The following is a 24,895-nucleotide window of genomic DNA, read 5'->3' as shown; positions in this document are numbered from 1 at the left end:
CAATTGTTTTATGCATATATGAAATGCACCCTTTCTTAATATCATCCTACATTTCATGTCTTAAAAGAACTGTACCTTTTCACCATAGATTTTTTTTTTTGTGTGTGTGTGTTTTGGTGTTTTTTTAGTAAACATTCATTTTTGGTTTCTTACCTCCAATATTGGACAGTCCTCTGATAATTATGTGATCGTCTTGATCATTTATATTGAATGTCTTCAACAAAGGACTGAAACTTGGACAAAGCATCAGTCATCCAAATTGTGCTTGTCTTTTGAAGAACAGAATGTTGCTAGTCAGCCCAAACAACTGCATAAAAATTCATTGAACAGCCTGCAATCAAAACGTTTGCCATAAGAAGAGATCAATGTATTGCTGTTGAACTTAATTTGTAACAAATACATTTATCTATAATTATTGGAATAGCTTAGAATAGTGGACGAAGCTAAATTTGTTGGTCAAATAATTTTCTGTTTCAACCAAGCACTTCAGACACTTTGCACCGATATGAAAATAATCACATAGTAGATGTGCATGCCAGAATCTATGGGTGCATCTGAATGAGTAATAAATGTTTTCAAAGTCAGTAATCAGAGAGAAAATGTGAGAAATACTTCTACTGATATTCAGTAGAGAGTAAGGGTTTTCTACAATAGATATTCTCTGCAGTTAAACCCGGTCACTAAATCTTTCATAGGCTGCTTCTCCTCAAGAAGAGCTGCAGAGACTCCAACCACACTCAATCTGAATTTACACCCTGAGACTTTTGTGTCCTGGCAGAGTTAATGCTGTGTATTTGCCAAATAATTGTGCATAAATCACTTTTGGGAATCGAATGACATTTAGAAATTTAGTAGGGTGCTGTTTTGCTGGTGACAAAATGAGCTTGTTAGCTTTATGGGAACAAGTGGAAAAGCTTTGTAGGCATGTAATCTGAATGCAAACAACAATGACATAGAAATTGGTTGCAACCAAAGAAGACTGAGGGAGCCTGTTGAAGAAGATAAGATAGATTTATAATCCCATGAATATAAGTCTGTGGGTTTAGTTATCATCACTTCAAACACTTAGGTTCTTATTCTTGGGTTCTTTTTTTAGGCATGTGCTTATGAGCTGCCTCAAACTTTGCTGTGAGATGAGGAAATTGGTTTTTAACTTGAAGTTCAGAATACCACCTATATTTCTTATTTAAAACAACTGTGCAAAATTGTCAGCTATACAGAAAAAAAGATGACATTTAAAGAGGAACTCCTGCCGAGTGTGTGACTTCCCTGAGACAAAATGATTTTTTAGAGATCATTATGGGAGTCAGTGACACATTCGCAGACCAGACCTGTCTTTGTGAGAACATGTTGTCACACGTCTGTATTTAGCTGTGATATCAGCTCTCAAACAGTAACATAAGTCTTTCCACTTTCTCTTCTCTGCAAAAGCAAAAAAAAAAAAAAAAAAAAAAAAAAGTTGTTAGTTTTCTCAATAATTTCCTGTCATGGAAACTTGAAACTTGAAAAGTGTTTTTTAGAGGCTGTATGATAACGTTTTTATTTTTTTTATTTTATATGTTTTTAATAAAACTTCATATTAAAACTGGATCAGAATTTGTGCAGAGGATGTTATTTTTGCTTTCACTATTGTCAAGATAGCTAATAAGTGTGTAGTTGCAGAATTATTGTATCTCTGTCATCTACATCCCACCTCCTGGAATCAAAGCAACAATATCTGCTAAGATTGTAAAGCCATGAAATTAGAATAATTTAAGTGGTCTATTTATTTCTGTAAATGTTTTTGTGTAAAACACTGTCTTAGATATAAGGACCATTAAGAACCATTTTCATTTGATAAAAAATTCTAAATGAAGTATATTTTTAATGTAATAATACCCCTTTAAAATTTTGTTATATTTCAGCTACTAACCTTAACACAAAACTGGGAGGGGGATTTTTATGATAGACAAAGATAAAATTAAGGCCGGCCCAAGACAGAAGCAAACTAAGCGACTGCTCATATATTCTGGTCGACCTGTCATTGTTTCCATTACTTTTCCACTGCAAAGTACAGTTTTTGCTTGTTTGTTGTCTTTCTGTCCTTGCTGAAAATACAAATAAAACACATAAACTACCAGCCTTACATTTCATGCAGTGTACTTAAATATGCGAATTCAACTAAATACACAGGCAAGGTGTCCAGTAAAACTAAGTTTTAAAAACAATGCCTAATTTTCATTTGACTTCATAACTGTGCTCTATTTTGTGTTGATATATCACACACAAACAAAACACACTGATATTATAAACTGCTCAAGAAATACACAACAGATGTATTATATTTACGTATACATTTATAAGTAAAGTTGATTCACACTGTATTGTTTAGGGGGACTCAATCAATTAAAGTTAATTGTATTGTTCATGAAAGCATCAAAAGCTTCAGCTGCAGTGTGCTAAAATCACATCTAAAAAAAGTCCTTTGAAATCTTTGTTTACAGTAACTGCCATAATTAATGTTATGCAAACAGTTGCAGTCAATGCTGCACTGTTTTCTCAGGCCCTGTGGCATTTGTGTGTTTTGGGCCCTGTCTATAATTAGAAGGTCACAGAAACATGCAGAGACTGGTCTGTTTCACTACAGCTACATTTCCATTGAAATTGTCTTTGTGACTTGACAGAAAACATATCAAACTGTTAGCACAGCTGACATAAGTTATAAATATGAATGTTAATGTAATATCTTGATTTACCATCCTTTCCCTTCATAAAGATTGAACTGCCAAGAAGATCATTTAATCGGAACTCATTTACAATCTTGGGTTGAGCTGACTATTAATGTCCAAAATTTGTATTTTCATAACTTACCTATTAAAACCTCTGTGCACCTCTGTGGATACCCTTGATCTAAAAAAAAAAACAGATTAGATGATAAATTTTTGAATTAATAGTTATTAAATCTTGAATGTAAAATCACATGATAGTATCCATTTGAATCAAAGATTATTTTGTTAGTTTTAAAATGATCACTTGAAGTATGCATTGAAATATTTGGAGCTTTGCCACACGTCTGGCAGTCACACTGGGGCATAACAAAACTTGTAAAACTACAATACAGTTGTGTTGTGTTAGTAACCTATTGCCTGGAGATCCACTCATAATTGGGTAAAGGCAGCATTGTTTCTGTCCAAGCAGAAATATATGTATGAATGAATATATAATACACTAGTAATGAAACAGTTAGTGGAACCTAAACAAGGGAAGACTGTTTTTAAGCAGATTTCACAAAAATAGGGCCAATGGGGTATTAATAGGATCTGGTGGAGTGCAATTTTAGTAGTCAAAAAGATAAATGCAAGGAAAAGCAGGAGGACCCCTTGCTGAGGCAGCTCATGCAATATCAGCTCGGAGCTCCCCAGCAGGCGCCAAGCACTTCATACCAGAGTGTCGAGTTTTGATTCTGCCAGGAGCAAGTTCGCTTTTTTAATAAGGGGGCAGCTCATCTTATTTCTCCCCAGACACATCCACAAATAGAAATGAACACACAGGCACATGGGAAAAAAAGCACACGCTAAAATCGATGTTTTCGCAATTTAATTAAAACTGATTGTCAGAAGAATAATACTCAAAATCTGTGCTTTGTGTGGCTAAGTGAAGAGATACAGCTGGATTTTATATAATATGTATATATTTACACATACACTCACACTTGTATATCACATATGTACAAAAGAAGAAATAAAGCATTGAAACACGGGTCCAAAAGTTTTTGTGGAGATATTTCCACATTGATGCTTTTCTAATCTATTTACACCTCAAATCATACCTTTTTAAAAATAAAGTTATGCACCCACTAACTTCACTACCACAATATCGACCAGGTGCTGCAGTATTATTGCATCAAACTCTGATTATTTGTTTTTTGAAATAAATGGAATATAGAGTGTATTCTAGCATGCCAGTGAACTGCTGAAAATAAATGACATTTTCTCACTATTGAGATGCTCACAGAACGCTTAACCTGAATTATGCAGTGTTAATTTTGACACCAGGCACCTTGGGAAGGATATGATCAAGATAAATATCTACACTGTAGAATACTGCCACCCAGTGGAGGAAACCATGCCGGTGCCTTTAATTACAGTGGTAAAGTGCAGCTTCTTCCCCACTTTGATGAAATATTTTCTGACTCTTAGCCTCTAAACAAATGTCAGAGACAATACTCCATTCCTTAATCTCCAATTAATTGCTGGCAGTCAAATAGTGATTTGTTTTCTTTCCTTAATGTGCAACAAACATGAGCTGGACCAAAAGCAGTTAAACTTGCAACAAGAATGAAACAATCTGAGTAAAAGATGTTTGTATCATATCAAGCTTAAGGCACATTAAATACATTTCATGGCATCAATAAAGTGTGCTACATGGATAAGAAATGTTAATGATCCAACTGCTCGTTTCCGTGGCTATCTACGCAACAAACAGAGGCTTCTACTCTTTTTTCCTTTTCAACAGAGGTTTCAGAATACGTTTTAACTTCTGCAACAGTTTTCTAAACACAGAGTTTTGATTTCTCAGGCGACGAGTGAGATGAACCGGCAGTGATGACTGAACACACAGCTAGACAGAAACTTGGGATGGGGAAGAGGGAGAACCCCTGGAGTTCATGAAACAGTAAAACCAAAAATGCAAGGAAAAAATAAAAAAAAACTTCTATAAATGATCACCCTTAAAAACAAATGCTCATCAAATTAGAATTTACAATCCCAGTCATTACATTCGGTGATCCAGTCAAACTGTACTAGTTGATTAACTACTGTGTTTAATTTAAACTTCTTTGTGGCGTCAGAGCTGAAGCCTCCTACTGGGGTTTTCCGGCTGGAACCTCGTATTTAAAAACCACACTGAAGAGTTTTCCTCCCAGTCGGTCGGCCAACCACGAGTTCTTGATGACAGCCATCTTGAGGCTCTCACAGCTGAGCATGGCATAGTAGTTGGTGTGGATGGCTCGACCCATTCCCTCGATGACCACCAAGTCGGTCTGCCGCTCCCTCACCAACATCGCCAGCACCTTGTCCAGGCGGCTGAGGAACCACAGAGGAATCAGTTTTGAAATTATGACTTTACTGTCATGAGGAAGTCTCCAGTTTTTTTTATTAAATGGGATATTTGCAGCATTAATACTATCCACCCACCTCAGATCCAAACAGGGAGAACTGGAACCATTCTGGACTAATGTCAGCCTGTCCTCCCTCAGGGCAGAGCTACACAGAAAAAAAAATAATCCACAACTCACTGTTTTTCCAGCAGCTTTTAGAATCAATGCATTTATAAAATACTGAACAGACTTTCTATGCAATTCATAAGTCATGTAATGCATAAAATAATTAATCCTGAAATCACTCGTACTCAATCACAGGATCCATTGCTGCGATTCTTTCAGTCAGAATCTGAAGTTCGCTGTTTGTTACATCATTTAAAGCTGGACCGGAATTACTAGCTAACACAACCTGTAATGTGAACACATATTAGGTATTACAAATTGTAAGACAGATTTTATGAAATGTAGAACTTCTGTCATTATGTCTTCACTGTCTCACCTCTGTTCCCCGAGAGAGAAGTTCTCTGACAAAAGGCATCACCCCTAAAATGATGTCTACTCCACTGTTATCCACAAAAAATAAGGCACACCGATGAGGAGGACCCTGCAACAGAGAACCAGCATAAACTGCATTGAAGGATTAATTACAAAGGGTATGTAACACAAAAAACATCTGTCAAGGAGAGTTGTGACATTTGTTGAGTTTCCAGTTGGAGAAGCTCAAATGAACTATGCTTTAACTAGCAGGCAGTAGAAATGTCTGACCTTTAATCTCTCGAGCCACTGATCAAAAGAATCAACGAGCCATGGCCGATCTGAGGAAAAACAAAAAATAAATCAGTTTGAGTGAAAAAAAGACTTTTGTTGAGGTATTTTTTCCTACCAGTTTGAAGTAAGAATAGGGAAAATATTCCTATATGATAAATGTAGATAGTGGATAGAAAAGCACAGACATAGAGGGATTTAAAAGCTGTTTTGAAAGCCTGTTGCATTAAGCAAATGAAGGTTTACATCTGTCAGTAGGCTTCGGTTTGGTTATGTGTGTAAAAGAAGACAAGCAAAACTAATTACAAAAGCCATAATCATTTTCCCCTTTGCATTTATGCTGTTATGTATTCCCAGGCACGTAGTGCCATTTTATGGCACAATCAAGTTACTATGTTACTTTCAGTTGTTATAAAAATGCTGCACATATCAAAGATGACTTAAAAAACTCTAATTTGTAATTTTATGCCTTGAAATTGACTTCTGTCTCTGTGAGAACCTCCTGCTCTTTCTGACACTCTTCCTTCAGCAAATCATCCCAACAATCTCTCATCATCACAACGCTTTCTTGTGCTCCAAGAAACCGTTGGATTACAGTCCAATGCTTTCTTCAGAGTGTTGGACTGAAAAGGTTTGTATTTTAAGCAAACACTAACCATGTGCTCTGGTCAGATGATAAAACAATTTGACCTACATTGGTAAAATGTCCCCCAACATACAGTCTGGTTTTCTACATTTACATCCATATTTATAAGTTTGTGGTTAATAGCTGACAAAAGGTTAAAAATTTAAAACGTTTGAAAGACACTAGCCAACTGGACTATAAGCTACGGATGTTTAATTTCTTCTTGCTCAAAAGCACACAAAGTATTATCTACTCCAGATAAGAGATTAACAGAGAGGTTCACTGAACCCAATTACAAACTAAAAATGGATGTTAAATATTTTTTGATTCATGGATAAATGCTGAAACTGTAATATTATGCAGTTTTTGTTCCTAATTAACAGACAGAATTAAACAGAAACTTCCAGATACCTTCTAATCGTCGCTTAGCTTCTTCAAATCCAAACTCGGGGTTAGATTCCAGGACCCTGTATGTATAAAAACAAAAGTATGAGAAAATTGTTTGAAACAAACTTAAGAATGATTCTAATGGATCACGGTATTCCGATAAAAAAAATGCAAAGATCCAAATAAAATAAAAAAGGATCAGGACTGAACTCCATTCAGTCAAAACATTGTAGATTACAACACCAAAAAGAGGAGAAAAGTTTGTTTGAAAATTTGTCATGGTCATAGAGTATCACTAACTGCTTAGTTTCATTCCTATTTTAAAATATTTGGAGGTTAACAAAGTATGAGTTGACTAAAGCTGAGAACACACTATGTGATTTATTTTTTGTTTGTTTTAAAGTTCCAAAATTTTAAAAGGAGTTTTACATTTGATTGCCAATCAGAAAAAGTCTGCATTAGTCTGTGATTGTAGGGGACGGTTGGTCAATCAAGTTGGGACAATAAGAAGAGGATGGAAAGATTGAATTCTTCAAGTAAGTGGCTGAGATATCCGACTCATTTCCGTCAAAGCCAAAACATATTGAAAAATTTTTGAGCAGAATTTTTTTGAGTTTGAACTAATTCCTGATTCAATTTCTTAAAAAACTATTTGCTATTTGTAAAATGGTATCTGCTCATTTTGCCAATGTTTTATATGCCAGTGTTTCTTTTTTAAATAACTGTACAAACTTTTGTTCCTATCTAAATGCTACAATTTTATCTAAGATGTAAAACATTTTTTTGAGTAAATCCTTTGATTTAAGAAATTAATTTGTAGTATAAATTATATCATGAACTTTAAATCTCAGGGTTTACACTATAGTTCAAAATGTTCAGCTTGCTGTAGTTGGTTTGGTAAATCCTGTACTCCGTGACCCCATAGCAGGTGAAGTTGCAAAACGTATGATCACCAATCTTTCAATAGGGAAAGAAAAATATGTTAGTATAAACTCCACTTTTTAAAATCTATAAACAGTGTGAGAGCTGTGTAAACCATCTTCAGGATAAGCTACAATAAATGTTGAAACAAATTAATAGATGAAAAAAAAACAATCTCAAACTATGTATTTTATTTAGTAACCTTACTCTGACACGGCCTTGGCTCCCCAGTCAAAAACATTCCCTGCCAAGACGCCCCTAACCAGAGCAAACTGTCTGTCCTCCCAGCTCAGCTCCTCCAAGGACTTCACTGCGTTCTGGTAGTACTTGAGAGCAATGTCGTTTTCCCTTTCCTTAATCTGAAATGGAACACAATGTGACATTGCGGTTATTACATTAAACCAGTAACAGGCTTAAGTAAGTCATACTTACAACTGCAAGAAAAGGATTAGACTACGACAGTGCTTTATTTAATTTTAACATGTGGAAATCATTTGTGTCACTTTAAGACTGTAGAAGACAAAATGAGTGACAGTATGGATCAGTGAGCACCATACTAGTGTAGAGCACAAACATAACAGGGAGAGTAACAGATTTGACAGGTTTCACTCAGACCTTAGAGTAGGGATCAGGAAAGTTGAACTCGTTTAAACAGTGTTCCCTCGTGTCTAACAGACTTCTGACAGTGAGGGATCCATAAGCACTAGGTGAGAAGAGAAGCACTCTACATTAGCCAAAGAAAAACGTACACAGACAACAGAGTTGGGACGGAAACACATCTTTCTTGCAGACTTCTATTATTTGCAACAGATGGAATTTATAGAAACTGAAACTCTAAGTTTGACATCAATAATTTTTTTTCCCAAATCACATACCCAGACACTAAGCATAAACAAACTAAGTTACAACTAATGCACACTTACTTAGCACAGCTCACTCCTAAAACTGAAATAATAGATAGAATTAATATTAAAAATTCCTTGGAAATGAGGAGGCAGTAAAAGGAAGTATGAAGACATGAAGCTAATGCAGACAATGAGAAGGTTTTTAGTTTAGATTTATAGGCAACCTCTGGGTTAAGCTGAAGCAGACAGGACATACAAGAGTCCTTACAATGGCTGATGGCGCAGAGTTTGAAGTTTGTGTAGATACTTCTGACGAAACTTCTCTGCTCGCTCAACTGCCTCCGGTATGTCCGGCTGGCTCGCTACAGCTCTCTTCACCACCTGCTCCGAGAAAGAAGAGCAGCCTTCAGCTCTGTTCACAATCTGGCTGGACTACATTTACAACTTTCACATGGCGAACGTACGGAAGAGGATTAGGCCATGGGAGAAAAAAAGTTTGAATTCTGACTTTAATCTAATTCTGTGTCAAGCTATGACAAAACTCAAATAAATAGCCAAACATTCTTAGGTGTAAATTAACTATGTTGCTAGTATGTGAAAAAAATGACATAAGTTTCTTCCTTGTTATAAGATTTGTAAAATTATGCCTTGGAGGGAATATGCTAGAAGACACACAGACATGCTTCTGCGTGTTTGATCCACTCAAAATGAAAATTAATGAATTATCAACAGTTGAGATGGTTGAGATTGGTGTTAATAAATAACTCAAAACATAAAATCTATAAGATAACCTAGCTGCAAAAGTTAAACTCTTCTTAAATGGCTTGGAGAGAGTAATCTTAACATACAAATTAAAGTTGACAGAAGCAAAGGAAAACTCTAAATTCAGCTGCTTGAAAAAATAAAACATAGATCTGACTGTAATAGTTCATGTATTTTTAAAAATTGATTTTGAAAGTATTTCTGCAACTGTTCACAAGTTTGTCTGAATTAATTTCAGTTATCTTACCCCATCTAAAGCTTCTTCAAAGCAGTATAGCCAGTATTCCCGGGCATGAGCGTCCTCTGTGAGGTCAACTGTGTCGGGAATGTAGGAGGAAGGATCCTGGAGCAGAGGCAAATTCACCAGCTGTCTATCCAGACGGTCCATCTCTAACATGTCAAACTGGAAACAAAGTGATATAAATCAACACATACTTTAAGTTTTGTTCAAAAACCAAAAAAACAACAAACTTTTGAACTGTTGAAAATCACCATCCCTCAGCACACCTACATAAGAAATAAGTTGAAAGTACTTCTTGCATGACTGGCAGTTTTTCTAATGCAAGTAATTTTCCTCCATTTTGATACAAAGAAGGTTTAAGAAGCGACAAGTCAAGAAGAAGCAGGGAGTTACAGCAAAATTTAATCCCAAAAGCCACTAATAAGACAATTCTCCCAGCTAAGCCATGAATCTCTGCAACTTTTCCAAAGTTACCACAAGCCTCTAGGTTGCCACTTTCATCAATGCTCTCCCTAACTGGCCAGTCAGGTTAGGCTTCTAAGTTGTGCCATAATGCTGTCATTTTCAGATTATGGATAGAGGATAAATTGTGCCATACTACTGTCACTTTCAGATTATGGATAGAACTGTGTGTGATGCTCAAAGCCCAATTCTACTTATGTAAAATCTCACACCTGATCTGTCTGATGTTTTCCTTGGTCTTTGTGATGTTTGTTCATCTGTTTTCTCTAGTAAATTTCTCAGATTATGAGTGTCTATAGTAAGACTGAATTACACATAGGTGGACTATCTACTAATGAGGTGATTTAAGGGCAATGATTGTACTTATTACATTTGATTGTATTTCTATTTGATTGTATTTAAGAAAATAAAAAAAGAACTAAATACAAATGGAAGTCATACTTTTCAGAAAGGTAATTTAAAGGCTTTTAAAACCAATATAAAATCATTTTACCTCTACTTTATACTTACTATTTTATGTCCTTCAATCACACACTATCTCAAAAAAGCATATCAAGATCTATGGCTATAAATGTTCAAGAGGCATGGATACTTTTGCAATGTACTGCATGCAACCTCTTCTGAACTGCATGAAAAACAACTGATCTAAAATATCATCTGTGATGAATTTATTCCTAAATGGATGCAAAAACATTCCTAGGGCAGCTAAGAGTAAAGGGAATATTAATTTCTATTTTTCTACAGAAGCCTAAAGCGTCGAAGCACCACATTAGGAGATGAGAAAGCACAGTACACACTGTTATTGACCACTAGAAACCACAAACAAGTCATTTTAAATCATCTGGTCAGAAAATACTTTGGTTAGAAACAAATTAGAAGCAGGTGATTTAGAGCTAAGCAGCCTTACGTCAAATAAAGCAAACATGGTTTTTGTCACTGCTTGAGAGTCAAGCTTCAAGCTATGTAACAAAGAACTGTGACCAGAAACAGTATGTCATTAAAGAAACCAAAACACATGAAGCAGGAGGAGATACTTACGGGAAACTGAAGGAAAGAGTTAGGTGAACAGAAGAATGAATGGAAAGGAAATGGATGATTATCAGACCCAAATTGTGGCTTTGTATTATTACAATGATTATGGTTTTAAATTTAAAATTTTTTTCAAAAACGTGAAAATTATATTGAAAAAAAAATAAACCTCCTGCAGAAAGAAAATGGATGCTTTTGTGTGATAAATAGCCCAAAGGATCATATGACTTACTGTTCCACTGCGAGCACGCTGCATTGGATTCATGTCAGGAGAGACACTCATCAAACCAGAGCTTCCTGCATAGTTTTCACCCCAACTGTACTGGTTTGGATCTAAAGAAGAAAAACAACCTCATAATTACGTACAAGCGTCACTGTATTCCAACCATTAACATGTCAATGACATTGTAATAACATAATTTTTGATATTTTTAATGTGGTAAAACAAAAAGGTATAAAATCTAATGACACTATTTAGTTAAATCAAGTCACATCAGCTGCAGGTTTGACATTGAAACAGGGGTTCAGTCATTTCTCTCCTCTGATAATGATGCAATCCCTGAAACTGGAATATGAGAATGGTTGCAACAGCACTAGCAGTTTCTGGGTTTGTAAAATGTGTCACTTAATTTTTTTCTGTGATTTGTATTGCTATTTATGCTGGCTAAACATAGTCTTATGATATCACTGCAATGTTAACATTTCTGCATGGCAAGCTGTAAAATAGCAAGATTTTCCTCAGCACCTCCACCGCCCTACATTGCTGTGTAGAACTTCAAGCTCTTACAAGTTTCAATTTAGCTCTTTTTTTGTACTGCGTCCTGATGGCAGAATATACCAGACTAATATGTCCTTACTATCTTCCTCTGCTCCTTTGAGAAAAGCTCCAATGGCTCCAAGATAGCCTTCATGTCTCAAAAACAAAGCCTGAACTTCACCCTGCAATAACAGAACATGAGGGGGCTCAACATATGACCAACACATATAGCAGATGACAGAATTTGTGTCATAAAAGTAAATAAATCTTACCTTTGTAAAGAAATTGATGCTATATGTTATTGTGTGCATGGTGACAGGGTGTCCTCTGATAAAGAAGCCTCCAAAGTACACTCGGGACAGGTTGTGGAGTTTGGCGTACAGACAGGCTAGCTGTCCAATATCGTTGCTGATCATATGGAGTAAACTCTTGGCCATGTCTTCGTTAGAGAACTCTACAATTCAAAAACAAATTATATGAGAAAACAGTCTTCTATATGAGGAAAACTATAGTCCCCTGCAAATGTAGTCGTATCACTTATGACTGTCACGTTACAACCACACATTTTAATACTGTGCTCCATGAGGTGTTTAAAGTTTGAGATACTGCTTTATAGCCTAACCTTGCTTTAAACTTTGCTACAGTTGTGCTCCTTGACTGTTTGCTCTGTTTCTTTGCCTTCATGATGCTCTTTGTTCATTACTGTTCTCTCACAAACTAGATAACTTCTGAAGGCCGTTGTCTTCATTAAATATTAATTAGGGGTATTAGACTAAATGGCATGGGACAGAAATGCACATTACATTTTTCATAATGTTTTTTTTTATTTTTTTTTATGGAAATCATGTATATTTTCCTTTCCCAATTACAAACCTACATTACTTTAGTGTTGGGGGAAAAATTAAAACCTAGATGATTTTGTCACAGATTAAATGTGTAAAAGAAGTAAATAAATCTTATGAAAATATATTAGACAAAGATAATCTCAGGCAAAACGAAATCCAGGATCTTCGAAAATCCTGGTTTGCTTTTTCACAGCACTTGTACTCAGCCCTTGAATAAAAAAAAAAATTCTCTAAGTCAGTGTTGTTTTGACAAAAAAAAAAAAAAAAAAAAAAAACTTTAAAAGGGGATGCACTGAGAAAGTTCTGCAAGCCAAAAAGGGATTTGAATCTCTATTAATAATATTGGAATTCAGAATAAAGATGAATAAACTACAACAGCAGTTGCTCAACAGCAGCAAAGGGTTAGCTTTGCTGCTGTTTTATTTCCTAACATTTGAAATATCAGCACTGGGTGAAAGGCAATAATTTTCATTCTTCATTATGATGAAATGAACCCTGTGTTAATGAAATAACATAATGTACATAATGCATTTAAATAACGTAATTATGTGTGTTTTAGCATTTTAACACAATATGTTTAAAAAGGTTGTAGCTACTGAGTTATATCTTTAAAGATCTCTCTTAACTTTCACTGATGGTGGTTAAAATTGAATTTGGTTGTATTGAAATCTGGAAATGTGCAGGTCATTAGAAAACAGAAACCAAAATTTTCACTAAAAATTATGTTAATGTTTTTAAGAAGCTAATACACAACACTGTAGCTGCTATCAATTAAAATTGACAGTCCTTTTAAAAAATGGTCCACACTGTATTTAGTTTTGTAAGATCAATAAACTGAATATCCAAAATAATAATAATTCTTGCAGTCATCCGGAAAATGATGTATGCTCAAAATATATTTCAACATGACATCCGTTTGTCTGTGCATCACCTTTGTCAGCTGTTGCAGACTTCCCAAAACTACTTGCTATTAGATCTCCAGTCAACCCCAAACATGCGTAAGATCCTCCATAGATGTCTTTGACAAGCATATCGACGCTCGAATGCTGTCCCTTAGAGGCCAACTGTAGTAACTCATCAAATCTCTGCACAAGAGAAAGATAAATGTATTATAGGAGACTCGAGGTAACTGAAATGCACTGAGATGGCAGCACAATAAATAAAATGAAATAAAACAACAACTACAGAACTTTATTAGAGATACCTTTGTCTTGGTGAGCAATGCTCCAAGGCCCCAGAATGTCCCACCACCTATTGAGCTTCCACCTATTCGCTCAAATTTGTCCTCTGATTCAACCTGTCAAAAAAATACACAAAGATGTGCATAAGAGGTTAAATATGTCAAAATATGCAACATTTTCATTTAAAAGCTTTCCTACATCTTCAAATGCATCTTAAAGAAAAGTTTTCAGATTTCTGTGTAGTTTCAATCACCTGAAATCAATCTATTTCTGAAGGAAGAAACATTCATAAACTTTATTCATGTTATTTAAGACTATAAAGCCATGGGGATCAACAAAATATTGGTCCTGGCTTGAACTGTAACATATACCATATGTACATTAAGATATGCCAGTCAATCATTAAACATAAAATAAAAAACATAGTCAGCTTTAAGTCAAAGTTTTCTCTTTTTAGCTCAGATGCTCAACATACAGCATTTACTAGGGGATGCAGTTGAAACTATAGAACATTTGAACAGCAGTGTTATTTATGTAGGATGGAAGCAGTGAATGTTCACTGCCTGGCAGGATTTACCAGCTATGACATGTTCTTGTCTGTTTTTCTTTTGTGTTTGCATGCGTCAGTTTACTTTCCACCTCTAAGCAACTTAGCCTCTGCTTTCCATTTTTATTGCAGCAAGTTCATGTCAACTGTTTGTCTTTTGTCATACAATATGCATTTGTAGAGGCATAATGGAAAACGCATCCAGTCTGGTCAATCTGTGCACAGCAGATTGAGATGCAAATAAGATAAGAGAAAGTCCTTCCACGAATAGACTGCTTAGTAGCAAGATGTGAACACAAACAACTGCAATTTTAAACAGGCATATTTTCCCCCTTATTTTCTTATGTACATGCCATTCTCAAAATTCATTCTCACATACAGTCTGACTATGTGTGAGCAATTTGAGAAAAGAAACTAGCAAAATTCTCATCTCTGGAGGAGCAAAACAGGAATGCACATACAGATATAAGGCTTACAGCTGAAGGTGGTTCTTCAAAGTAATGACTTAAAGGGGGAAAATGCAAATGCATGCAACACTTTCAGCTTTTTACTTGTAAAAACTTTCTGCTTCATAACTTTGCATGACTTTGTGTTGGTCTACAACATTAAATCTACTGAAGTGAATGGTAGAAAGAACAGTAAATATGAACAAATTTATTTTTGTGAAGAGGTGTAAATACAGTATCTTGACCTTCTAAGGTAGGTAATTGACAATATTTAATTAGTAGTTTGTTCACAAATGGAAATGAAAATACGGCCAAAAGCTCATATTTATACATAAGTTACATAAATTCAAATTCTCTATAATTACCTTGACTATCGAGACCCCTGAGCCGATGTTCACAAGCAGGTAGGGGAAGATGTCAGGATTAGTGGTCTGAAAGCGGAACTCTGAGTCAGCATGTTTGGCATAAACGAAAGCCTCATGAGGGATGTTCTTCAGCACAAAATTACAGCCCTTGATGAGACAGGTCATCTCATCCTCTTTGTCCACTCTGCCACAGTGCAACACACAAACAAATATAAGATGATCTCATCGCTGTTAATTATCACCAGAAATCAAATTTTCCTACAGTGCTGCTAAAAGGACAAAAATTTCAAATGAAAAGCAGATTTACATCATAGCTATACAGGCAGATTATAAAAATAAATATCATCTGAACTTTTAAACTTCTACATATGCAGCTTCTAGAACAGTTGGGCTTTTTAATTTAATCCGTTTTATTAGTTGGCAAATTAACTCTCACAGCAGCAGAAATTATAAAGAGAAATAAAATGCTACTACACTATCAAAACTTATATTCTTAAAAACAGAAATACAAAAAGCCCATTCCACAACACAAACTCATATTAGATTGTCTGCATCAGTTACAGTGAGAACTGTTGTTTATTACAGTGTTTTATGTTTTATGGAACATGCATGTTCTTTCACTTTGAACATGCAGGCTTTCCAGTTCAGTGTTGCTGGAGTATTACTATCAGCAAATCCGTTTGTTCTCTAATGACTCAATCCATAGCTACACAACTTCTAGACTGTGTCAAAATCTGTTTTTTATTTCATGCCGCAGGTAAAAGTAAAACTGCCATTGGTAACATAATCCATGTCCCCTACTATAGTAAACGTCACACTCACAGTTTATCAAACAGTGTTTGGTTTACTTGAAGAGAGGTAGATTTCTTTTTAAATCAATAGTCTACGCATTTAAGCAACTATTAATTCGATTGGGAGCAAGTTCTTCATTAACTCAGACAAGGTCAGAACTTCATTAAAGAGAAAAACAAATTAGTATAATGTAGCAACTGTCTTAACTTCTAACCTTTACACATAGTCTTGTGAAATGAACATTTTTCTAACATACTTTCGTATACTCACTTGAGCCCAAGTTTCCTTTCTATTAGCTCTTTAAACTTGTGGGCCCCTCCACCTGTAGCTTTAATGACTTTGGTCTCGGTGTTGACCAGGTGGTCTTTGATAAAGTCCAAGCACGTCTCAATGTAGGCATTTTCAAACTTGATAAAGTGCAGGCGAGCTGTGACCTCTTCCTGTACTGCTATTTCATACAGCTTGTCGCCTGCTGCTTCCTGCGATTAAAGAAAGAATGATAAGTATTGAGAATTTCAAAAAGAAGAAACTCCAGAGGCCCCCCACAGACTTTTGTTCATTTATTTACAACCGTACCTTTGTGCTGTGGTCGAAGGATCGTACTTTGGCCACCTTGTGTTGAACAGTAGAGTAGTAAGCAAGCTTAGTCAGAGATCCACCTGTTAATATAAACACATAAGCAGTAAACAATAGAAACCATGAGCTAATGTGAAAATGACAAAACCAGTAACAGTTCACCAAGTTGTGGTGGTTAAAACATCCGTTTAAACAAAAACAAACGTTATCCATAAAACCCCTCTGAGACCTTTTTCCGGAGAAATTACGCTACATCTGACACAGATAAGACATTCGAGTCTCTTTTAAGAAGCTACAATTCTATTTGTTTTGATTACTTTTATCTAAGTCATGTGTTGCAGCAGCCTGCCCTAAATGAGAGGATTAGCTACATCCCTGCAAAAGTTATTAATGTCTCCAGAAGAGGTATAAAGTTTCCGATTACCTATGTCTATGGCAAAGCGCTTTGCATTCTCCATATTACGAAAAATTTCATCCGGTGGAAGGGTAATGCTTTTATCCATGGTGTGACTACTTGTGCTGCTGTCAACTCGACCACATTCCGCCATGGTCGGCTATGATATGACGCTGCATACGTGCCGTACGTACACTCCTCACAGGAACCAATCAGCTTGCACGCAAAATAAAAGAGGCGTGAGCGTAGTGGGGCTGCCTTTCATTTTAAGACAGTCAATGAAACTATGCTTGTAGGTAGTTTTCTCTAACAAACATAGTTTTATCCCATAGTCGTATCTTTCAAGATTTTTAAGATATATATATGAAAGTATTGGATTTTTACTTTGTTAAAAATCCACAGTAAAAGTCCAAAGTTTAATAATAATAATTTTACATATCTGTATAATCTTCTCTTTCTTGTTCCAGACGTTGCAATAATTTGTTCATAATAAAAAACAAATACATAAAAAAAACTGTGGTGACATCTCTATATCTGCTGTCAAATATATAATCTTTGTTTTTATATAAAAAAATAACACGTTACAATGTGTCTTTGTTGTTTTTTATTTACACCATGATAAAATATATCAAGTAATTGACAAACTCTTTGTGAAAGATCAACTTAATAGTGGAAACATATTGTTCTTTCATTTTGTTGAAAAAATATGCTCCAAACATTTTCTTCACCGATGCCAAATACTGATCACTAATGGTTAAAAACAAGTAGCCTACATTAACAAAGATGAAAAAAAGACACAAAAATTGTGACATTGTCCCAACCCACATATGTTACCTGCAGTTTGTGTGTGTATGTTTGTTTTCCTTTTGTTTTTTTAAAAGAATATTTTCTTTAAAAAAACTGTATTCTTAGATTCTCGGTTAGAATATGATTTTGTGACCTCACAAAGTAAGAAAGTATTATTTCAAGAAGAAAATAATTTTAACTCAGAAATAAAAATGTCAGAGTGACAACATGATGCATATTATATTATATTCTTAATGTAAGTGAAGTGAAGACATCTATATCTGATTATATTTTCAAACCAATATGGTTTTGTCTTTATTTATAGGTATTTACCAAGCTCTCCAGAGGGCGCCCTTGTCTGTATTGTTGTTGGTTTGGATTGCGGTGCTCAGAGGGGAAAATCCCTTTCAGGTTCAGGGGAAACCTGCAACATTTTGTAATAATTTAGTTGCCTTTTCTGGTTCTGTGCGTTAGCTCTTTGCTTTATCTAGCTTGGAAACACGGTTCTGTTTGTGGGTCCTGGACTCAGGAGAGGCTTATGGTGCCGCTGATTTGCTCTTAGCATAATTTCCACCAGATGTTTTATGAGCTGCAGCAACAAAAACAAAACAATACATGAATATGTTAGTTGGCACTATAAGAAGAATAGTTGTCTTACTTCTAACGTTATATTTACCTTGTTTAGAATCGGAAGCCCTTGAGAGTCGCTCACTCCTGGAGTTATTGTAGGTGTCATGGATCCAGTGACGTGCAGTGAGGTTCGTAGTTGGTGAGGCACTGACTTAATCATAATCAGATTTACAAATATAGACCCCCTGCATGTTATTGTTTACATAAGGAAATTTCGCGCATGTGGACAACGCTGGAAGGTAAAAAGACAATTATTTTACATGTCATGCACAGCCGCGCTGCCGCCGTAGAATAAGTCCGCTAACTCAATCAAACTTGGACATGTAGGGATTATTAATTTCGTGCTGTGCTCCACAGCAAAGGAAAAAACCGTTAAAGTACAACTCAAAACCACTTCTTTGTCGCCTTCCGTATCAGTACCGCCACGCGCAGGGTTGTTGCCATAGCAACCGACAACGCCACAAAAAACCCCACTCAAATATTTTCCACACGAAAAGCAGAACATTCACTCTGTTGCAGTAGTATGGTTTTATGCTTAATGTTTATTTTCTGATTATTAATAAGTGATTGCTGTGGTAAGAGGAGAAAACTATAAATATATTGCACTTGACTTTACTGTATGGCTAGCTCGTTGTTACTTTATCTGCCTTCCTCACCTCGAATCTGTTCTCTGCCGTTTATGATCGCTCCTCAGCACACGAAACACGTTACACACATAGTTGGTGACAAAAACACTGTACATTATATATATAAGCTAAATTATGGAAAATCAGTTTATATATTAAGTGTTTTTAACCATTTTATTGGCGACGCACAGACAGGAGGAGCATGCTCTCATCGAATGGCAGCCACAGCAGTTAGCGAGAGGTTGCGCAATCCCAGGAGCTCTCTGTTGCCTCACCGGCTGCGCTTCCGAGTAGTTCAATTGGAAAAATCTACAATTCAACGATTTTGAAGAAGAAATTTATTAAACTAAATGAAAAATAAATACTTTGTAGTACAAACCACAGGGTGAAAATAGCAATTAAAATTATTTTATCATTGTATATAATTTTTCCATGATTGGAAAAATCATCCCCTGACCGCACGTCACTGCATGGATCCCTGGTCTATTAAAGTTTCTGTAAAGAAGAGATGATGTATTTCGCTCCATTCCTTCCTATTTATAGTTGAATATCTCCATCCGAAAATGAGAGTGTTAATCTGTGCAAAGTTTCTCACAGTTTCAGCCTATTAGAGAGCCTTACGAGACAATAGGCAGTAACAGTCTATGTGCTGTTATTCTGCTTGATGGGACAATAGTTGGGTCTCAGGGGAACAGGTGGATGACTAAGGGGGCAGGAGCAGGGACTTTAATGGCGCTTTGTGTGAATGTGGGAAACTGATGACCCTGGAGAGTTAGCAGATCTGCTGACTGTTCCTGGGAACAATCACTTTGTGCACACAGTCACTATGCATATGAAAAATAAATGTCACAATGATAAGCAATATTGAATTGGAATAGGAAATATTAGTTTATAATCTAAATTTATCAATATAGACCTGAATAAAATATAAATTTTTCAGAGTCAGTATTACTGACTCCAGTAATACTATTACTGGAGTCAGAAATTATTGATGTGCTAATCAATGTATTTAAAAAAAAGTATAAATGCTGTAACTTCGGTTAAAATCACAAGAAAATCTAGTTAATTTAATAGTTCATAAATAGTTTTCAAAATATTATAAGTCACAAAAGATGTTTTTTTTTTATCTTGCGTAAAAATGCGGGTTATTTCACTCATGTTTGCTTGAGACTTGTATCTAAAAAAATGTGTGAGGACGGGACCTACGTGAGGCAGGTGAAAGGTCACTTTAGCCTGTTTGATTCAAGTGCTAGAAGGAGACTGAAAGAGATAAGCCAAGGGGAACTGGGCATGAAATACCCGTTGATGCAGAATTTACGTTTTTGTTTTGGACTGCTTAACCTTCGATGAGTGAGTACTTGTCAAGGATTTCTTGACAATAAAATGCTGGAAGTGCATCAGTGATACTAAACGCGAGTTAGCATTTAGCATTTTCGAGCTACTGCTATACGTTACCCTTAGCCAGCTATGCTAAACAGAGACTTTTATCACACAGTGGACAGAGTGAAGCTTCCTGTACTTTTCTGCTGTGGATTGAATGGTCGAGTTTTGCCAGTGTACTCCATGTAGCCGATGAAGAAGCAAATTCCAACTCAGCTGTTGAGTGTTACCTGGTGGTCACGAACAAGACCGCATCCATCCTTCCGGGATTTGTGAGTAAACTAATGCAGTATTTCCCAATTCCAGTCCTCGGGGCCCCCTGCTCTGCATGTTTTAGATGTGCCTCTACCAGAACAGCTGATTCAAATGATTGCATGACATCTTCTGCAGCCACCAAGTACTACAGGACCCTGTTAATCACCCAAAGATTCAATCCAGGTGTGTGGCAGAAGGGAAACACCTAAAACATGCAGGCAGGGGGGCCCGAGGACTGGAATTGGGAAACACTGAACTAAAGCATGTACATTACTTCTATGATTGTTAAGTAAAGCGACCGTTTGTATTGAGTTACAACAACCACAAGCTATACTATCAGGTTTGCAACAAGTTTGCTTATTTCAGTGAAATATCTGACAATATAAATGGTGAAGGTTGCCTGACTGTAATATTCTGTGTTCTTATTTTTAGTTTGGATTAATTCTCCTTGATATCTTACTTGTGTTGGAACACACCCCAAATCTTATTAATTCACATTATGTCATAATGTATTTTATTTAAAACATTTTACTTTTGATGTTGAACTTGGGTTTTGATGTTTTTTAATTCTCTCTTTCCTTTTTTTTATTTTAGTAAATGTTAGTGTGTTCTTGTTTTAAGGTAAAATACACAACAACCCTAAACCATCTGCTGTAGAATAAAAGGACTGAATGTAGTTTAGAATAAATACACATTGGCCTTACAGTTCATAGTTTTATAGAATGGAAAGTAATATGCAGTGGCTCAAGAAAATCTGGGTTCCAGCATAGTTATATTATGTTTACAATAGATTCAAAGGCTTTTTAAATAACATAAAAATAGGTTTTTGTCAGACTGTTCAACAAAAATGTTTACAGACCATGTTATAAAGGAGCCTTTCAAGGAGCCTTGAAATGTTGCCATCCATTAGTGAAAATACATATAAAAAAGACTTTATAGCTCAATAATGACTCTTACACAGAGTGGAAATGAAGTTGGCAAAAGTTACAAAGTTGGCAGCAACGAGAAAAAGTGAGAAAATAGAAACAGTGGTGAAAGACGCTTTCCTCTGAAGTGTGCCAACTCCCCTTGGAGAATAGTCAGGTGCTGGTGGGGCTGAGGATGCTAATCATGCTGAACTGTGACTCTGCTCCTCACAGCTTTCCCATACTTGCTCCATTCAAGGAGCTCCCGCTCAACAATGGACATGTGCCTTGTTAAATGCTAATTCTTCCTCACACAAGCAGCTCCTGGCTCATCCCCCAGGGTAATGTTTGTTGTTTAGGGAGCCCTTTCAATGAGGACGAGAGAATGACAGAAATAAACATAAATATTTTGACTATAGTGTAACAAGTACTTTATAATGAGGCAACAAGCAAGAATATTAAACTCTTAAGTTTCATGGTTTTGTGAGATTAGGTCCAGACTTCTGAGCAACTAATGTTTTTCTCAAGGTAACACAAAATTATTATTATATTATTTACAGACGAGGAAATGAAACTCTTTATTTGTGAGTTGTTCTAAAAAGTATAAATCAAAGAGACAAAAGAATGTTTTTGTCTCTTTCTGTTAAGTGTCTGGGAAATTTATAAAGAAGCATTTTCAAACAAATGTGGTTGAATAACACATCCTGCAAATTGAAATAAAATAAATCTTCACCTTTGGCTAATATATATATAGATTTAATCTTATAATTTTGGATATTCAAGAAGACAATTTTTCAAAACTAACAAAAATATCTTCATGATGGTGATGCTACAAGACCTAAGTAAGTATATTCCCAGCCTTGCTGAGTAAAATATGTAACCCTTTACGATTCACCAGTAAATAATTCATCCCCCCCTTTCACAGACATCTTTGTCTAGTCGGCATCTATTGTCCCACAGGGGCTCTGTGAGTGAGTTTTCTCTGGTTTCCCACACTCTGTCCATTTACTACGCTCAAGAACAAAAGAAGTGTGTCTGGTTGCGCATCACATTAATTATGGAGTCAGTTTACGAGTTTTGTCCTTCTTCCTCTGAATAGAAATTCCTGTCATCCAGACTCGTCACTACCAAGCTTTTGTAAAATGTCTATGAGGAATGCAGACATCCTAAGGATTAATGAACATTCAAAAGCTCTTTTCCCTTTTTCTTATATTCAGATTGTTCCCACTGAATTCCTGGGAGTTATTTTGATGGATGGATGAAAAGGAACAATTTCTGGACTGTCCATGTGAGCAGAAATGTCCCAAAAATATTTTGAAAAATAATTTCTCATTTGTGACTGATAAAGTCATGATGCACAATACTCTGCTAAGGAGAGTATATATGCTGTAAGACATTCAACGGAAAAAACAAACATTTCTGTTAAAAGAATGTACAGATTATAATCAACAAAATGTGATCTACTTTTCCTTGTCAGTTTCGGCTGAGTGCGATGGGACGATGAGCGTGTGCTCAGTCAAAGTCATTGATCCCAGCAACAAGAAGCAGCTCTCCACACACTCTGGGGTCACCACTTTCCCAGATTCAAACAGCGCTTTGTACGTTCTCCCCCTTCAGTGCTCCTTTGGCTCCCCTGAGATCAAACTATTATCCTCAAGGCAATAATACCATTCAGCGTTTTGCATCCTTTTTTGTTTCATTGCTTCCTCTGATTGGCCAAGACTGTGAGAAACTCTGGGCAAAGCAAGACCCACACATTCATATGTAGATGTGTGGCTATATAAAGGAGGGCTGCAGCCAGCAGAGATCAGATTCTCTCTACTGAGACCTAGCACGGAGATCCAACAATGGCACCTTCAATCCCTGCAGCAGTTGCCAACTCACAGGAGCATCTGACTCTGAACCACAAGGTAAATATAAAAATCCTGAAAAAATAAATATCTTTTATGAACATTAGTGACATTTGCTGCATGCAGATTAAGTTCACTAATGAGTTTGTCCTCATTTCTGCAGCTGAGAAAGCCTCTGGTGGAAAAGTTGCGCAGAGAGCGAATCAACAGCAGCATCGAGCAACTCAAGTCTCTCCTGGGTCCAGAGTTCCTCAAACAGCAACCAGACTCCAAGCTGGAGAAAGCAGACATCCTTGAGATGACAGTTTGCTTCCTGAGACGGCTTCAGCAGCAGCAGCAGCAGCATCCACATTTGGATGCAAGAGCTACTGATCAGGGCTACTCCAGATGTTTCCAAGAGGTGGTGCACTTCCTGTCCAAAGATGATCTGAAGACGCAGTCCCAAAGAAGACTGCTGAACCACATGAACAAGCTGCAGTCGTCCTCTGAGAGGAACCTGAAAGACAATTTTCTTATGAACTCCACAATCCAGGCCTCCATTAAGAAAAAGAGCCCAGCCAACAGCTCCCTCTGGAGGCCATGGTAAAAATGTAGGACTTACACCCTGGAATTTAATGTTTCTGTACTTTTACTCACTTTTGCTTTTCTTATATCTAAGAGTTATTGCCTGTATCAAGGTGTTTTGTATTGCCTTTTGTAAAGGCTAGAAAATGATTTTTCTTCAATAAGAAGTTCTGTTATTTTGTTTATGAAACAGTGACAAACGTGTAAGTTCATAGTCTAATTCTGTGATGTAAAGAACATTATTCTCAATGTAAATACTCATATAATGTTGGCAGCGATGACAACAATGTATGTTTGTATGATTTGTTCCATTTTGGGGACAGTTTTATGTACATGTTTTAACATGTTTCAGATTTATATGTGTTTTCCACATTTTCTTCTGATTGATCTGGCCTCATTGGTTTTAAAAAATCTTAATTTCATGCTTTTTCTGTTAAGCAGATGAGATTCAAGACAAATGTGCTGCTTTATAACTCTGTGAGTGACAGCACCCATACCTTCAAGGAAGGAATCAATATTTGGAAAATCTCTCACAATGAATGTTTCTCTTCGAACCAAGTGATGCGCAATAAAACAATCAGAAAAACAACATTTGCTTGACTCATTTTTAACACACTTTGTTTGACTTTGTTTGAAATCAAGAATATTTAGCTTTGAAGGCTTTGGTTTATAAAAAAGAAGGGAAAAATCTTTGTAAGTCAAATGCCTCAGTTGTAACAGTAATAAAGTCTGACTGTTGTATAATAAGTAATTAGCAAATAATAATATGAAGTACAATAAGCCAGAGGACAGATTATGTTATCAATGTTTCAACAACATTGATAACAGAAACAGAAATTGAATAAGTCCATTTGTTCTAATTCTATAACTAATGGGCTT

At 36.0% G+C, this 24,895-nt stretch overlaps 2 protein-coding genes across 7 annotated transcripts; one reads left to right on the top strand and one right to left on the bottom strand.

Annotated features, from left to right (window-relative positions):
- Positions 1-3,559: 3,559 nt before the first annotated feature.
- On the bottom strand, positions 3,560-20,784 carry pank4 (pantothenate kinase 4 (inactive)). 4 transcript variants are annotated; one of them, XM_044122610.1, is made up of 20 exons: positions 20,673-20,765; positions 18,140-18,230; positions 16,627-16,709; positions 16,321-16,529; positions 15,259-15,442; positions 13,924-14,016; positions 13,651-13,804; positions 12,147-12,328; positions 11,975-12,056; positions 11,350-11,450; positions 9,633-9,788; positions 8,892-9,004; positions 8,394-8,481; positions 7,986-8,137; positions 6,882-6,937; positions 5,846-5,895; positions 5,580-5,684; positions 5,389-5,489; positions 5,175-5,243; positions 3,560-5,063 (listed from the first exon to the last, which is right to left on the bottom strand). In XM_044122610.1, exons 5-20 carry the CDS (start codon positions 15,421-15,423, stop codon positions 4,841-4,843), a joined length of 1,890 nt encoding a protein of 629 aa, XP_043978545.1. In that variant the 5' UTR covers positions 15,424-15,442; positions 16,321-16,529; positions 16,627-16,709; positions 18,140-18,230; positions 20,673-20,765; the 3' UTR covers positions 3,560-4,840. The 4 variants fall into 4 exon arrangements, with proteins under 4 accessions (XP_043978545.1, XP_043978544.1, XP_043978542.1 ...); XM_044122609.1 differs by lacking the exon at positions 18,140-18,230 and having other exon boundaries at positions 20,673-20,784; XM_044122607.1 differs by lacking the exons at positions 18,140-18,230; positions 20,673-20,765 and adding an exon at positions 17,051-17,208.
- Positions 20,230-24,605, top strand: LOC122834304 (transcription factor HES-5-like). 3 transcript variants are annotated; one of them, XM_044122619.1, is made up of 5 exons: positions 20,256-20,412; positions 20,558-20,714; positions 22,820-22,890; positions 23,080-23,512; positions 23,616-24,605. In XM_044122619.1, exons 4-5 carry the CDS (start codon positions 23,450-23,452, stop codon positions 24,036-24,038), a joined length of 486 nt encoding a protein of 161 aa, XP_043978554.1. In that variant the 5' UTR covers positions 20,256-20,412; positions 20,558-20,714; positions 22,820-22,890; positions 23,080-23,449; the 3' UTR covers positions 24,039-24,605. The 3 variants fall into 3 exon arrangements, with proteins under 3 accessions (XP_043978555.1, XP_043978554.1, XP_043978556.1); XM_044122621.1 differs by having other exon boundaries at positions 22,820-22,990; XM_044122620.1 differs by having other exon boundaries at positions 20,230-20,714.
- The last annotated feature ends 290 nt before the right edge of the window (positions 24,606-24,895 follow it).

Source organism: Gambusia affinis, linkage group LG07 (assembly GCF_019740435.1).
Source record: "Gambusia affinis linkage group LG07, SWU_Gaff_1.0, whole genome shotgun sequence".
Taxonomy (NCBI): Eukaryota; Metazoa; Chordata; class Actinopteri; order Cyprinodontiformes; family Poeciliidae; genus Gambusia; species Gambusia affinis.
The sequence above is the reverse complement of the archived record's forward strand: the minus strand, read 5'-3'. Positions and strand labels throughout refer to the sequence as shown.